Genomic DNA, 15,055 nt, shown 5'->3' on the forward strand with positions numbered 1-15,055 from the left:
TCAAGCAGTAATTTTTAATTTTTTGATCCTCATAATGAGAGAATGATATGGGTGCTATTGTTATTCCCATTTTATAGAAAGAAAACTGACACAAGATAGCCTAATTAATTTACATAAAGCAGCACAGCTCATGAGTGTTAGAGTTCGATTCAGCAATTGCTGAATTCAAAGGAAACAATCTTGACTTGAATTGTTCTGAGAACAAAAAGAAGGCTAATGTGTTGGAGCATAGTAAACCAGTGGGGTAGAGGGATGGGAGATGATACAAGATTGGTGAATGGGACCAAGGTCAGGAACAGTGGGAAGGCACTGGTGGCTGTGACAAGAGAGGGGCTTCATATGGTTTACATTAAAAAACAAAACAAAACAAAACCTTCTGGCTCCAATGTACAGAATGACTTACCGAGCTATAAGTAGCAGTTGGAAGACCAGACAAAAAAGCCCAGGCAAAAAATAATGATGCTCAACTCTAGGTATATACCCAGTGGAATTAAAAACAAGGACTTAAACATACTTGTACACCAATGTTCATAGGAGCATTCGTTACAGTAGCCAAAAGGTGGAACAACCCAAGTATCCATCAACATATGAATGGATAAAGAAAATGTGAAATATACATACAGTGTGTATGTATAATTAATAATGTCTATTTATTCAGCTGTGAAAATGAATGGGTTCATGTGTGGGTGAACCTTGGAAACACTATGCTATATGAAATGATACAGAGCAAATGTTGTATGACTCCACTTATATGGACTATCTAGATTAGGCAAATTCATAGAGACAGAAAGTAGAGGTTTCCAGGAACTGAGGAGAGGAGAGAATGGGGAGTTAATGCTTAATGTGTACATGTTTTCTGTTTGAGGTGATAAAAAAGCTTTTGTAATGGATGGTGGCAATGGTAGCACTATTGTGAATGTAATTAATGCATACATAAAAATGGTTAAAATGGCAGATTTTATGTTATATTTATGTTACCACAATGAAAAGGAAAAAGAAATAATGGTGGTCTAGACTGGATAGGTAGATTTGGGGTATATTTGGAGGTGTACCTGACAGGGCTTGGTGATGGGCTGACTTATTGAAGTAATACTTAGCACAAGTCTTTTAAAATTTTGAGCTACCATAGCTAATGCTTCTGAGAACATATAGTATTTTCATACAACTTAGAGCACATCTCTGAATATTTCCTAGCCTACATTCCTGAAAGTAGAATTACTACATTAAGGACTAAACCTGTTTTTAACAATTTGGGTACATACTGCCTCCTGAACAGTTGTATGTGTTGGCATTCCCACTATATTTCAGTGCCATTTCCCTATCCTTGCCAATGTCGGGAGTTTCATTTTTCTTTTAAATTACTTTTAAAGCATCATCCCCATAACTTTTGTAAGCTAACTGAACCCAAATTATGAGGCACGTAGACTGGGCACGTAGACTAGGCACGTAGACTATTTGCAGCATAGATGTATTAATTTTCTATTGCCACATAACAAATTCTCACAAACTTGATGCCTTAAAACCGTATCTTTTTATTATTTCTGACTTCTTTAGGATTCTGCTCAGGTTTCATAAGACTGAAGTCAAAGTGCCAGCAGAGCTACATTCCTTTCTGGAGGCTCTGGGGAAGAATTCGCTCCCAAGCTTATTAAAGTTATTGGCAGAATTCAGTTTTTTTGTGGTATAGGGCTGAGTCCCACTACTTCACTGGCTGTCAACTGAAGACTTCCGTCTCAACTCCTTGAGACCACATGCATTCCTTCTTTTGTGGATCTCTCCACCTTCACAGCCGGCAGTGGTGTGTCAAGTCCTTCTCGTGCTTTGAGTCTCCCCTTTTGTCTTCTTCTGTCACCAAGCAGAGAAAATTCTCTGCTTTTAAGGACTCACATGATTAACCTGCCTGGATAATACTCTCTTTTTAAGGTATCATATAAAACAATCACAGGTTCGTGGAATCTTGGGAATCATCCCTAGAAATTCTGCCTACCATTTTCTACCCTCTGGTCCCCACAGTTTCACATCCCTCTCAAATCCAAAATATATTCATACACCCCCAGAGTTCTAAAGGGTCCTATCATATTACTGCATCAACTCAGAGTCCAAATTCTTATCTAAATCTCATCATCTAAATCAAGTAAGTTGAGGCTCCTGGGCACAACTCCTTTCCACCTGTGGACTGTCTCAGGAAACACGCATCTCCTCCCAGTGCTCTTATACAATGCTGAGAAAGGCATTTATCGATTTCCAACATAGAAAGCCATGTGCATGAAAATTATTAATCGCAGCATTATTTATGGTCACACACAACAGAAACACCATCAGTACCCTACAGTAGAAGAGTAAGTAAATGTAAAATATCTGCTGCAAATATTATTTGGCCATTAAAAATGTTAGTAGCAAAGATGAACCACTTGGGAAAATGTGAAACATAGTGGAGGAAAGCAGTGGGATCCTAAATTATGTTCACACTATTATCGTAATTGCATTAAAACATGCTTATGAGAGACTAGAAAAGAATAACAAAGAGAATCATTATGTTTTAGAGTATGAGTGACACTTACCTTTTTTCTGAATGTTTTATAATTTGTAGTATAATTTAGGCATATCTTTTCTTTCTTTTTTAAAATCTTTGATCACTTATCTTAAATGCATTATTTCTCAACCATTCTCTGTCCCTATCTCACCTTTAAATTCATAGAATATTCATAGGGTGGGGAAAAGGAAAGGTTTATTGCCCTGCTTGGCCCTTACCTTTCAGATCAGGGCACAATAACTGGTGCTATGCTTATTTATGTATACACTCTCTTGACTACAATTAACCAGTATCTCTGCTTGGCAGAACAAGGAAAATAAATCCATCACCAGAATTCCCTGGCTGAACTTGTACCCTCACTGAGAACAGCCTCATTCTTTATAGCCCCAGACCAGCAAGATCAGATCACCTGGGAGCTTGTTAAAAATATAGGATCTCCACTTAGGTTGGATTGTATGATGTGTGAATAAAACTGTAGAAATGAAAATATATATTTATTTATAGAATCTCAGGTCCCACCCTTGATCTTCTGAATTAGAACCTTCATTTTAGTAAGATCTCCTGCTGATTTATGTGCACATAATCGTTTTGAGCAGCATTAGCCTAGGTGGCCCTGGAGGAGTCTCTTAAACATTGCTCTGGGAAACAACCCAAGGATTAGGGTCTGGAAATCCTCAGGTCATTGCTGCTGGTTGTTCCATGAAGCTACAGCTGGCACTCGAGAAGCCCAGTGTGCAGATTGTTAGCTTTGTACTTTCATATAACAATCACCCATGGGTAAAGACCAGCAGCTGTGCTGAGGGCAGCCATCTATTTGCAGTTCTGCAGTGGTTAGAAGCATGGTTTTGAAGTTTCTTATTCTAGAGTAAGCACACTCCATCCTGACTTTCCACTGAATGGAGTTATTAAACCTGGACAGAATGGATGGAGTAGCTATCTGAGAACTCTGAAAATTAGCGGCAGGCAGAATTTGAAGTACCAGTACCACTGAACCAGCATTTCCTCCCTCCAGTATCTTCCAGCCTCATCTCAAGGAAACTCCAAACAAGGAAGTAGACATTGATGTAGACAGACAGTGCTCCAGGAGATCCTTCTAGTTCTGCCTAAAAAACAAGCCGGGGTTTCTTAATGCTCAGAGAGAGTAGGAAAAATCTCCCATAGTTCCCCCCACCCCATTCTTTTGCCATCCCAGTATGTGGTTCACCCAAAACATCTAAAATTGAAAGAGGAAAACATTCCCTCCCAATCAGAGGACTTGTGGTCTCAAGACTGTGGGGCAAATGCCTATTGCTTTTCTTCCCTCTCTTTCTTCCTCTGCTCGGCTCTGGATGTGGGCACACTTACAAGTGCATGGCAATCACAGGAAGTGTGTGGCACAACCACAGGAATTGTGTGGCACAGGTAAATAAAGCCCCAGCTTTCTGACCAGAGGAGCCAAAAGAGGAGCCCCAGGGAACTGGAAAGTACTGAAAAGGTCACAGAGAGTCTCAGAATGTGACCTTTAAAAGTTGTTTATGAACTCCTGGCCTTAGCCCCAAGCTATGCATGAGTGGATCTGATCCTAAATATCACACCAAAGACTGAGAAATGAAATATGAAATAACTTACCTTTCAGGTCCCAATCTGGCTGCTGGACCCAGGACATATCTGAATAGTACTGCAAAGCCTGTGGAAATGGAACAGATATTGAAAACATAGCTGGTGGCCAGCCTAAACCCAACCTGGCCAACTGCTAAACCAAAGATAGTGTACTCTCAGAGCCTCCTACCATAATGTTTAAAATGTCCAGGATACAATCTAGAATAACCAGACATACAGAGAAGAAAGTCTCAACTCATAGGACAGTCAAAAGACTCCAAAACCTGAACATTCAACAAATGGTGCTGCAGTAACGGGATATTCACATGGAAAAGAATGAAATGTGACCCCCATGCTTAGTATACCAAAAAAAAAGTCAGTGTCTGTCAGATTCAGATGGGAAGGCTTGTGGTTGGCCTCTGCTAGATCTTGTTCCCAGTTCCATTGCTTCCAGCTTCTGATTCCATTGGCTTCTTCTCTAAGCATTTAGTTCTTCAGTTAGCTTCTCCAAGGCAAACCTCTGGGTTCTGGCTTGGTTGGCAACTAATGAGAAGGCACATGGCAACACCTTCTGGGTGCTGCATCTGCAAACATTCATATCTAGGTGTCTGCTCTCTCTGTTGGCATTCCAGCCATCTCCAAATGTCTGTGTCTATGTTACTTCTGGTTTCTGTCTCGCTTCTGCCAGTTCTCTCAGCACCTAGCGTTTCCTGGGGCTTTTGCGTTTCTAGATGTCTCTGTCTCTGTGGGCTCTGAGCTTTCTCCAAAATGGTTCCCCATTTAAAGAACTCCATTAAGTTATTTAAGATCCACCTTGAATGGGTGGAGGCACATCTCCATCTAATCAGAAAGTCACACCCACAATTGGGCATGTCACATCTCCATGGAAGTAATCTAATCAAAGGCCACACTGTGATAGGGTGGGTCAGTCTCCATGGAAACAATCTAATCAAAGGTTCCTAAACAATAGATCTAGCCCTACAGGATTAGATCAGAATTGAAAGAAAATGGCTTTTCTGGGGTACATAACAGTTTCAAACTAGTACAATGATCTTCATGAAGTTATATTTCAACATTAGTGTTCCTTACTTCACTTTGGCTGCAATTAGCCAAAATATTAATAAGAACAAAGACAGTTTAAAACTATGAGAGTGTCAGAATCAGCACAGAGGTTTGTATTTTTCAGGGTGATTGAGTGATCTGTATTAATTGCCAACCATATCGGTCATTGTACATTTGGATACTCTCAGATTGTTCTGTTTTAAAGGGAAAATTTTAAATCACTTTATGAATTAACAAGTATGCAAATTAAAATAGACTTCATTAACAGTTTTGAAAACACAAACCTCTGGGATGCCTTCAGGAATCCCTTGGATTTTGCAAACTCGTTGGAAAATGCTTTCTAGTTGGAAAAAAAGCAAGTGTTTGTATCTAATACAGTTTGTATCAGTCAAGTACTGATTGAAAGGTATTGCATAGTGAAATCTGTCTCTTAATCTGGGGTGTCTATTTAGTTCTAATAAACAATGAAATACTGTTTAAAAAAAAAAAGGACTCCAATATCAAGGTGACACAAGTCTTAATTAGAATTACCTGACAAAGATTTTAAAGCATTTATTATAAAAATGTTCCAAGAAGTGAGGACAATCTTAAGATGAATGGAAAAATAGAAAGAAGAACCAAATGAAAATATTAGAATGGAAAAATGCAATAATCAAAATTGTATCATAATAAAAACTTGGCAAGTCCATTGTCCCTGGTTCTATGGGGTTAGCTCTACATCTTTGTAATTTCCTGTGATAGGGGCGTCTTTTATTATTCATGATGGGCCTGGAACACATCTGATAGTTCACATGCTAACAAGATACCAGGGTGGGGCCAGCCATATCTGCATTCTTAGGTGGGGGCTGGTCACACAAGAAAAACCAACTGTGATTAGGAAGTTGGGGCTTTGAGCCAAATCATGTCAGCCCGACTTCTTTGACCTCTGGGAGGGAAGAATGGACTGGAGATTGAATTCAGCCACGTGGGCTTTGGTGCCATTAATTATGCCTATATAACTAAACCCCATATAAACTTAGTACATGTTGAGTTCTACAGAGCTTCCATGATTGATGAACTGGCTACAAATTTGGAGGTTCCCATCACCCCTTCAGATTTGCTTATTTTCTAGAACAACTCACAGAATTCCCTGAAAGTGTTCTACTTAACGATTGTGGTTTTACTACAGTAAAAGGATAGGAAGTCAAAAGAAGAGAAGCACAGAGTGAGGTCTGGGAGAGGCTCAAACACGAGCTCCTGTGTGTTTTCCACATGGAGTAAGGGTTCTCCACATGGAGTAAGTGATGTTCTCCACATCACTCTTCCACCACAGCAATGTTGTAGAGGACCGTCCTGGACAGGCACGCCTGACTCTGGGTAGTGAGAGTCAGAATGAATTCAAGTTAACATAGTATTTGAAGTTATTGTCAGAAGTTGATAAAGTTTTTGCCACATTTATGGAAATAAAAACCCCACTATCAGTAGTGGATTGGAGGTGACAAGAAAAGTCAGTGAACTTGAAGATATAAATCATTCAAAATTATCCTATCAAATAACAAAAAAAAAATTTAAATAAAAAATCTCAGATGGGTGAGACATTTCGGGCTATTGTATTCCTAAAAGGAGAGGAGAAAGAGTACAGTGCAGAAAAAAAATTTTTTGAAGAAATAATGACCTATTGTAAAGGGTCCTAGATTTTAAGCTCTAACAGCAGTCACATATATATTCAGGAGTTGTAACTGTTATTTCTAAATTCCGAGATAATAAGCTGTTTGTTTATAACCTGCTCATTTTCGGAAACTTTGGGTATTTATGTGACATCTGAGACTCAGAATTAGAGCTCTGAAGCTATGAAAGTCAGCAGTACCCCATACAGAAACTGTTCAAAAAGTTGAAAAGGGGATCTGACTTTGAGTAGAGATATGAGTGAAGCTGATCTGGATAGGACTAAGGTAAATCAGAATACAGAGTAAAGTATGATATCGCCCAGATTTTAAAACTTCAACTTCTGTGTGAGCCCAAAGGAAGAGCTGTTTATTTGGTGCAAAATTTTTATTTTGGTTAGTGCATTTCCTAATTTAACTTGTATGGTCAGTTTAGTTGAACATCATAAGTACATGGAATCTTGAATAGGGCACGAGACCCTGTTGGTTTGTCCAGGTTAGTATGATGCCCTGATATATCCCAGAGTAATTTGGGCAGTGAATAAAGAAGTATTTTCAAAGTCCCCTTGGGAGAATGGGGTGAAAGGAGGAAATATTCAGCTTCCCCATTTGGAGAATTTCTGATACTCTTGCAAGCATTGAAGATAACCAAATCAGTTGGCCAAGCCCTCTATCTTGGGATTTGTCCCTATGAAATTTATTCCTGCAAAGGAGAAATAAGCCTCTGTATAATTATGCCTAAGAGACACCCCCAGAAAACTTCTTTTGTGGCTCAGATGTAGCCCTTCTCTCTAAGCCAATGTGGCAAGTGAACTCACTGCCCGCCCCCACTATGTGGGACATGACTCCCAGGGGTGTAATTCTCCCTGGCAACATGGAATAGAACTCCTGGGATGAGCTAGGACCTGGCATCAAGAGATTTAGAAAGCCTTGACCAAAAGAGGGAAGAGAGAGAGAGAGAAAGTTTCAGTGGCTGAGAGATTATAAACAGTTGAGAAGTTTTTCTGGAGGTTATTCTTATGCATTATATAGATATCCCTTCTTAGTTTATGGTGGTTTGGAGTGGGTGGAGAGAAGTACCTGAAACTGTTGAGCTTATGTAGTAGCTTTGATTCTTGAAGACGATTGTATAAAGATATAACTTTTACAGTGTGACTGTTGGATTGTGAAAACCTTGTGTCTGATGATCCTATTATCCAGACCATGGGCAGGTGAGTAAAAAATATGGATGAAAATTAAACAAATAATGGGGGGACAAAGGGTGAAATAAATTGGGTAGATAGAAATATTAGTGGTCAATGAAAGGGAGGGGCAAAGGGGAATGGTATGTATCAGCTATTTTCTTTTTATTTCTTTTTCTGGAGTGAAACAGTTGTTCTAAAAAATGGTCATGGAAATGAATACACAACAATGTGATAATATTGTGAGCCACTAATTGTACACCATGTAAGGAATGTTTGTGTGTTAAAATTTATCTATAAAAATTTTAAAAGAAAGAAGAAATAATCTTTTCCCAAATTTGGCAAAAGACAAAAACAACCTACAGATTTAAAAAGCTCAGCAAATCCCAAACAGGATAAATTCAAAGAAATCTGTGCCCAGACTTATCATAGTCTAACTACTGAAAACTGAAGACACAGAAAAAAATCTTGAAAGCAGCCAGGAAAGGGGAAAACCAACAAATATATTGCTTAAGGGGTGCAGCAATTTGAATGATTGTGGTTTTCTCATTAGAGAAAGTAGGGGAGATACATATATCCTCATATATGCATGGAATATCTGTGGAAAGATGTACAAGAAACTTATCTATAGGAAGACTTGGAGGACTGGGGGACAGAGGTGAGAGTAAAATTTGACTATTACAGGTCCACAATCCCTTATCCACAATTCTGAAACCAGGAGAGCTTTGAAAACCAAGGTTTCTTGTTTGGTTGTTTTTTTTCCCCCGTAGGTTTGGTGTCAAACTTGTTTGGTGGCAAAACCTGACCTGAAATGGCATGTAGTTCCTTATATCTTCGTTTATCCCACTCAGTGTGAATATTTGTTCATTTTGCGGAATGTGCTGGTTACAGGGTGCTGCTTGAGAGTGTTATATTGTGTAGGTCCACCCATCTAACCCTTCGAAAATATGAAAAATTCTGAACTCCAAAGCTAGTCTAAGATTATGGACCTGTGTGTGTCCTTTTTCACTGATCAGTTTTGAAGCTGTGTTATCTATTCAGAAAATTAAATTTTAAAAATTAAATCTTTTAAAAACTAAATTTAACACAGCCTGACACATGGCAAGCTTCTCAGTAAATAATGGCATCTGCTACTTTATTCTATTCTTCTAGGCTTTTGCTGTCAGCAAATCTGTTCATATTCAAGAGTACATTTCACAAGTGCTATAGACCTTGTGATTGTTACTACTTAGGTTTTACACCTTTAAAAAATTGAGAAGCACGTTATTGTGACAGGCCACTGCCAACCAGCTGGATAATTCCCAGAGGCCAGAGTTTACCTTCTGACTCCTGGTCCTGATACCTTTCCAGTTGGCCAGACCACCTTGGCCATTAGAATGACGTCAGTTGGGTTTATGTGGCCAAGAGAGACATACTATTTTTATATAAGGGGAGTGTGGAGCACATAAGTAGGAAATTTTATTTTCCTGGGGTTAGAATAGATCACTCTTTGCTTCCGTTAATTCCCAGATAAAGTAGGGGATAGATTTCAGATGCCACGTACAAAAATTACTTTTTTAATCTACAGTGCCACATTTGGCCCAGCCAGGTGCTCACACCGAGAGGTATGAGGGACTGAGCCAGTTTCAGAAGCTATGGAGGGGAAGAAATACCTCCCTATACCATTTATTTTTAAATGGGTTCTAAGCATGTACACAATTGAGTCATAGAAGTGTACATGTGTCGCAGTACGGCTGGGTTGTGTGTGAGTCTAATGGATAAACTGTGACGGTGTCAAGTGCACAAGTAAATGAGGCAGGCCTTTCTAGCCTTCACTGTTCTGTTTCTGTGCCCCTCCCTGCACTCTGTCCAGGGGTTTCAGGAGCCTTCAAAGCCCTGTTCTCCCAGATATTTTAATAGCCACCAGAGCTAGAAGCCAAAGGCTCTTTGTAGCCTCTAACATTCTCCCTCAGTGGACAGACCAGGTGGTGCCAGAGGCCAACAAATATCTTACCTGTCTCCATGAGCTGCCTCTCCCCACCCCACCCCACCCCCGCCATGCCTCCCTACAGAGCAGCAAACATAGGGGACTTCTAGTGGCTGTTATTCCTTTTGGAATTTTTCCTAGTTCTTTAATTAATGCCTTTCCTGTAGTTTAAATTAGCTGTTTACAAGGCTTTCCAGAGGTCTGGTCAGAATCTGCCTGTGTCCCAGAACTGTCAGGCTTGTATTGCTTGCCTGAGCTGCAAGCCGGATTCCAAAGCACGTTTTTTAAAAATACTAAATCTTTTTGTCTTATTTTAAGAAAATACACATTCTTTGTGGAAGAACAGAAAAGTATAAAGAAGAAACTCAACCCCCCCAGGAGTAATGATCACTGTTTACATTCTCAGGATGCTTCTTTCTAGTTTTATTTGTGCACATACACATTTCTTCACAACTGATTTCGTAGGCTATTGGTAATCCGCCCCCCAACTTAACATGAAAGCATAAATATTTTTCCACATCATTTTTAAAGATTCTAAGAGCATTGTTTCTGTTGTTTTCCCATAGCTAAATTATGGATGTACCTTAATGTTCCCAATTCTCAGTTTTCTTGGTTAATAGCTTTGTGGTGATATTTTAATTCAAGGTTTCTTTCCTTAGGATGGAATTTAATTTTTCATAGACATAAAATTATTAGATCAAAGAATTTAAAGAAATATAAGGTGTTTGACAGATAGATACAGTTGTAGTTTTTTTTTTTATATATTAGGTATATAATATAAAATTGCTCTCCAGAAGTACATTCATTTATGCTCCTTCTAGCTCATGCATTCTAAGTGAAAGTAAAAACTGGTTTCAGGGAATGGGGGTATAGTGTGAAAAACATTTTAGAAATTACAATGATTTGTAGCTTCCAAAGGGCTACTGTACAAAAATATAGTATATTTGTGGTATTAAAATTTTATGGTTAGTGGTAGAATGCTCGCCTTCCATACAGGAGATCTGGGTTCGATTCCTGGACCATACACCCAAAAAAAATTTTATGGAGGGACGTATAATGAAAGAAAGTTTGAGAAGCATTGTTCTTAGCAGTATGTGAGCACTCATCTCACTCCATTTTTGGATTTTTAATTCAGCTTTGGGGGGTTGATTTTGGTTTTAGAATAATATCTGGCTGATAAAGTTCTTGATCCTTATACAAAATTTCGGAACTTGAGAAAGATATGAATAGAATAAAACTTATCTGGAGATTACCACTGTTAATATCTTCATCTTTCTTCAACATAAAGATCCTGCGTGTTTTTAGCTTTGTTTTCGACTCTTCACATAATTGCCATTGTAATGTCATCATTAGTCTGTGCCAGACCACTTTGAAATATCCCTTGGGCTTTGGTCTCAGGCAGGGGTTTCCCCTGCCCCTGTGCCTGGAGTGCATTGTGACCCTCCCACAGGCATCGGGCTCAGACCCCTGGGAAGCCAGGCGCCCTGGCTGCTCTGGGACTTGCTGTAATTGTCCCTTGTTTGTTTCAGGCGTGATCCCCTGGGCCCATTTGCTGTCGGAGGAGAGGATCTGGACCCCTTTGGGTGAGTAATGCTGGGGAGATGGCAGCAACATAACTTGCTCTCATAGCTTTTCAGCCCCAGCTCATCTTCTAATTTTAGAGCTCTCCGTCAGTCTTGCTTTGGGGTGAAAGAGGCAGGAGGAGCTGAGCTGCCAAGAACTCCTTGCCACTTGTTCTGCTCTGCCATACCCAGAGCAGTACAGAGGAGCTCTGAGAGTATATGTGTGGAGGTGGGGTGTGGGGGGTGCTGAGCAAGCCTAAGCAGGCAGCTCCCCTGTGGTTTCCTGGCCTGGCCTGTCCTGCCGGAGCACAGTGCCCCTCACCTAAAGGCAGGGATACCACACGGTTTTATCAGGGTGCCTATTGAAGAGCACATAGTGGGCTACCAACCTTCGGCCAGTTTCTGGCTATTCGGAGGCCACCTCACTTGAGGAGGGGAGTCTCTGAGCCCCATTACTCTCTCTGTCGTTTTTTCCATGCACCCAATGACATTATTACAGCCTCAGCTGTGTGCCTTCTTCTCTGAATGATTCAGACTCAATGTTAACCTCTGCTGTAAAGTGACCTCAACTTTAGCATCTTATTTTTAGAGGATGGGAAAGTCATTTAAGTCTGCATGCAGTGCAGCTTGAATAGTGACCTCAAAATTTGGGGAGCATCGGCTCATTCATCTTAATTTGAGCACGGAATCAGGTCCATGGAACTCCGCAGGGGACAAATGCTGTCAGTAACCAGCAGACAGTCAAACATCGCCCTGAGGTCCTTTAAGGAAGCAGAGCACATCACAAATTGTGTCAGTGCAGTTATTAGTCCTTACGACTAAAGTATTGCCCTGCAGAGCCTTCTGACAGTTCTGCATTGACCCTGCGGAGTTATGGCTCCTGTTCTTAATCAAATTGACCCCCTGGGGTCTAAGACATGGCAGGAATCTCAACTTTGTGGGCTCAGGGAATTCAGAGCCTAAAGTATAGTCCTTTCATGCCAGGAACGATGTGCTTTTTGTGTTCTCACTCTTGCCCACTTCCTCCTGGCACTCAGGCAGCCATTCACCTTTAGAGATCTCAGTCGTTCTTAGTCCATTGTTGCCTCCTTTTCTTGCCTCCCTTGCCTAGTCTCTGAGGGGCAGCTCCTTGCCACATTTGCTTACCCAACTTTCCTTCTTGTCTCAGGTGTCGGACTGGTGGCATGATCGTGGATCCACTGAGATCTGGCTTCCCAAGAGCAATTATTGACCCATCCTCGGGCCTCCCGAACCGGCTTCCTCCAGGTGCTGTACCCCCAGGAGCACGCTTTGACCCCTTTGGACCCATTGGGACCAGCCCATCTGGGTAGGTATTCACTCAAGCACACCGAGCAGTAGGATCGGATGGCAATCTTAGCTGAGTGTTGCAGGAATGAAGGTGTCTGATATCAGGTGGAGAGTTGCCACTTTTCTTTGGCCCACTCCCTCCATCCCCTACTGCTAGGAGAGGAGACTCCTCCAGGCCCTTGCCTGATATCACCCTGGATCCCCCTAGAAACTCTCTTACCCCAGCTCCACTCAGTGGAAGAGAAGAGGAGAAGCTAGCAGTGAAAGTTTAGTATGTGTCAGGAACTCACTGAATCCTAAATCAGCCCTCTCAGGTAGACATTATAGTCCATATTTTACAGATGCAGAAAATGAAGCCCTGTGAGATTAGGTAATTTAGCCAAAGTCATACAGCTAACAGGTGGAAGGGTTTCTGGAGGGCAGGTTCCCTCTGTTCAGGGCCATGTCTGCCTGTGTGCCCTGGTTCCTCCATCATCCAACTCACCAGCCCCTCTTTCCATTCCAGACCTAACCCAGATCATCTTCCCCCACCGGGCTACGATGATATGTACCTGTGAAGCCCTCAAGAATGTAACATCCCAGCCTTCTTTCCACTGTCCTGGAACTGCCACTGCCGCCCCCATCAGCAACCGTGTTTTTACAGGCTGTGGGCAAGGGACCCTGCCCATGTGTTCGCAGGCCAGCTGGGATTGCCTCCCTCCCCACCACCAGAGCCAAGGCACCTGCTGCAGCGCTCTACCTGGCTGCATATAGGTCCCAAAAAGAGAAGTCAGTGTGTCTTTCTCACCACCAACTCCTTCTCACTTCCAGGGGAGGCTCCGGCAACATATATCCTCAACCCAATGCAGTCCCAGTTGCAGCGCTATAAGAACAGAACGCATTTTGGATGTAATTATTAAGAACCAAATGTCAATACAAAAATCATGTTGCCGGTCTCCCACTTCTCTTCTCTACTTTAAATGCACAGCTCTTTCCACTTATGGGACTTTTCTTTGTGGGGCTAAGTGACTCTTGCTACTCAGGGTCCATTCTTGCTTCTCAGGTGCCTTCTTTTCATAAATTGCTCTTGTTCCTGACCTCACCGACCTGGGTCCCAGGCTGCCCGTGTGGCTGCCATCGAGAGCCTAGAAGCCACGGGAGCCCCAAGGATGATTTCCACAGAGTGGGGCACACTGTGGAAAGACGGTCCATTCTGATGAGGGCAAAATCTTCTGCTTCTGCCCACTCTGGGCCAGCCTTCTGGGTAATAGCAGCCTGTAAACAGAGGGGTTAACAGACCTGAAGCCTAATCGCATTTTGCTACCAACTTACTGCATGACCCTAAGCAAGCCTCTTCCCCTCTCAGGGTCTGTGTGCCCAACTATAAAACTTGAGATGCTTTTTCTGCTCTAAAACATTCTGATGTCTGCTTCTCTGTGTGACAACCCATTATGGCAAAAGGAAGAGAATGAAAGTGTATGGTTTTCTGTGGCACTTATTATGGAGCCTACTCATCCCCCTTGGGGCTCAGACAAGAGTGCAGGAGCTTGGGCTCCATCTGAGAATGGTGTGGAGCCTGGGGAAGCCTCCCTGAACTTTGGTGTGCTCCAGATCCTTTTCAGTCCAAGGCCTGGCAGACATGGTCAGTGATGGTCCCATGTGCTGGAGTGGAAAGAGCAGCCTAGAGCACCAGGCTTCTGCTCCCCAACTAGCATTTCGACCATGGCTGGGTCATTTGACTTCTCAGCACCTTGAGTTCCTTCCCCTCTCTTAGGACATATTGTTTATGTGTATGCAGAGGCCTACCCTAGCTTTCCTGAGGTGCCTGCTTGTATTCTGTAAGCAAGTGAGTAAGGGATAAACTAAACTGACACATATGCCCTGGGTCTGCCTCAGATGGAGACTGGGCCTAGGTGTGGAGGCTAGCACAGCTGGGTATTTCTGGAAGACCCCATCTCAAGCACTAGTAAAATACCACAGAGAGAGGGAGCTGACCAACTTGAAGCCTTGAGAACGTCTCTGATCTGGAGAAATACCTAGAAGTCAGGCCAACCTGTAAACACATTCATCAACCCTAGTCAACCCTGAAGGGTTGGCAAGTGGATGGAATGTTGGGATTTGTTTTGGAATTGGACCAACCTGCAACCAAAAGGACTTGGGGCAATTTGTTCATTAAAAAACAAACAACAAACAAAAAAACCTCTTTAATAATAAAAGGAAGTATTTAAAGGAACATCAGACCA

The 15,055-nt window shown here is 41.8% G+C and overlaps 1 protein-coding gene across 3 annotated transcripts in view; it reads left to right on the forward strand.

Annotated features, from left to right (window-relative positions):
* PSMF1 (proteasome inhibitor subunit 1) overlaps positions 1–13,768 on the forward strand; it is a 50,173-nt gene extending 36,405 nt beyond the window's left edge. For 2 of the 3 annotated variants that reach the window (XM_077112135.1, XM_077112140.1), the window contains 3 exons: positions 11,493–11,546; positions 12,694–12,791; positions 13,339–13,768. In XM_077112135.1, the coding sequence (XP_076968250.1) occupies positions 11,493–11,546; positions 12,694–12,791; positions 13,339–13,586 (400 nt within the window). In that variant the 3' untranslated portion in view covers positions 13,587–13,768. Of the gene's footprint in view, positions 1–11,492; positions 11,547–12,693; positions 12,853–13,338 lie in introns of all 3 variants that reach the window. The other variant, XM_077112146.1, reaches the window with a different exon arrangement.
* The last annotated feature ends 1,287 nt before the right edge of the window (positions 13,769–15,055 follow it).

This window comes from Tamandua tetradactyla, chromosome 1 (assembly GCF_023851605.1).
Source record: "Tamandua tetradactyla isolate mTamTet1 chromosome 1, mTamTet1.pri, whole genome shotgun sequence".
Lineage (NCBI taxonomy): Eukaryota > Metazoa > Chordata > Mammalia > Pilosa > Myrmecophagidae > Tamandua > Tamandua tetradactyla.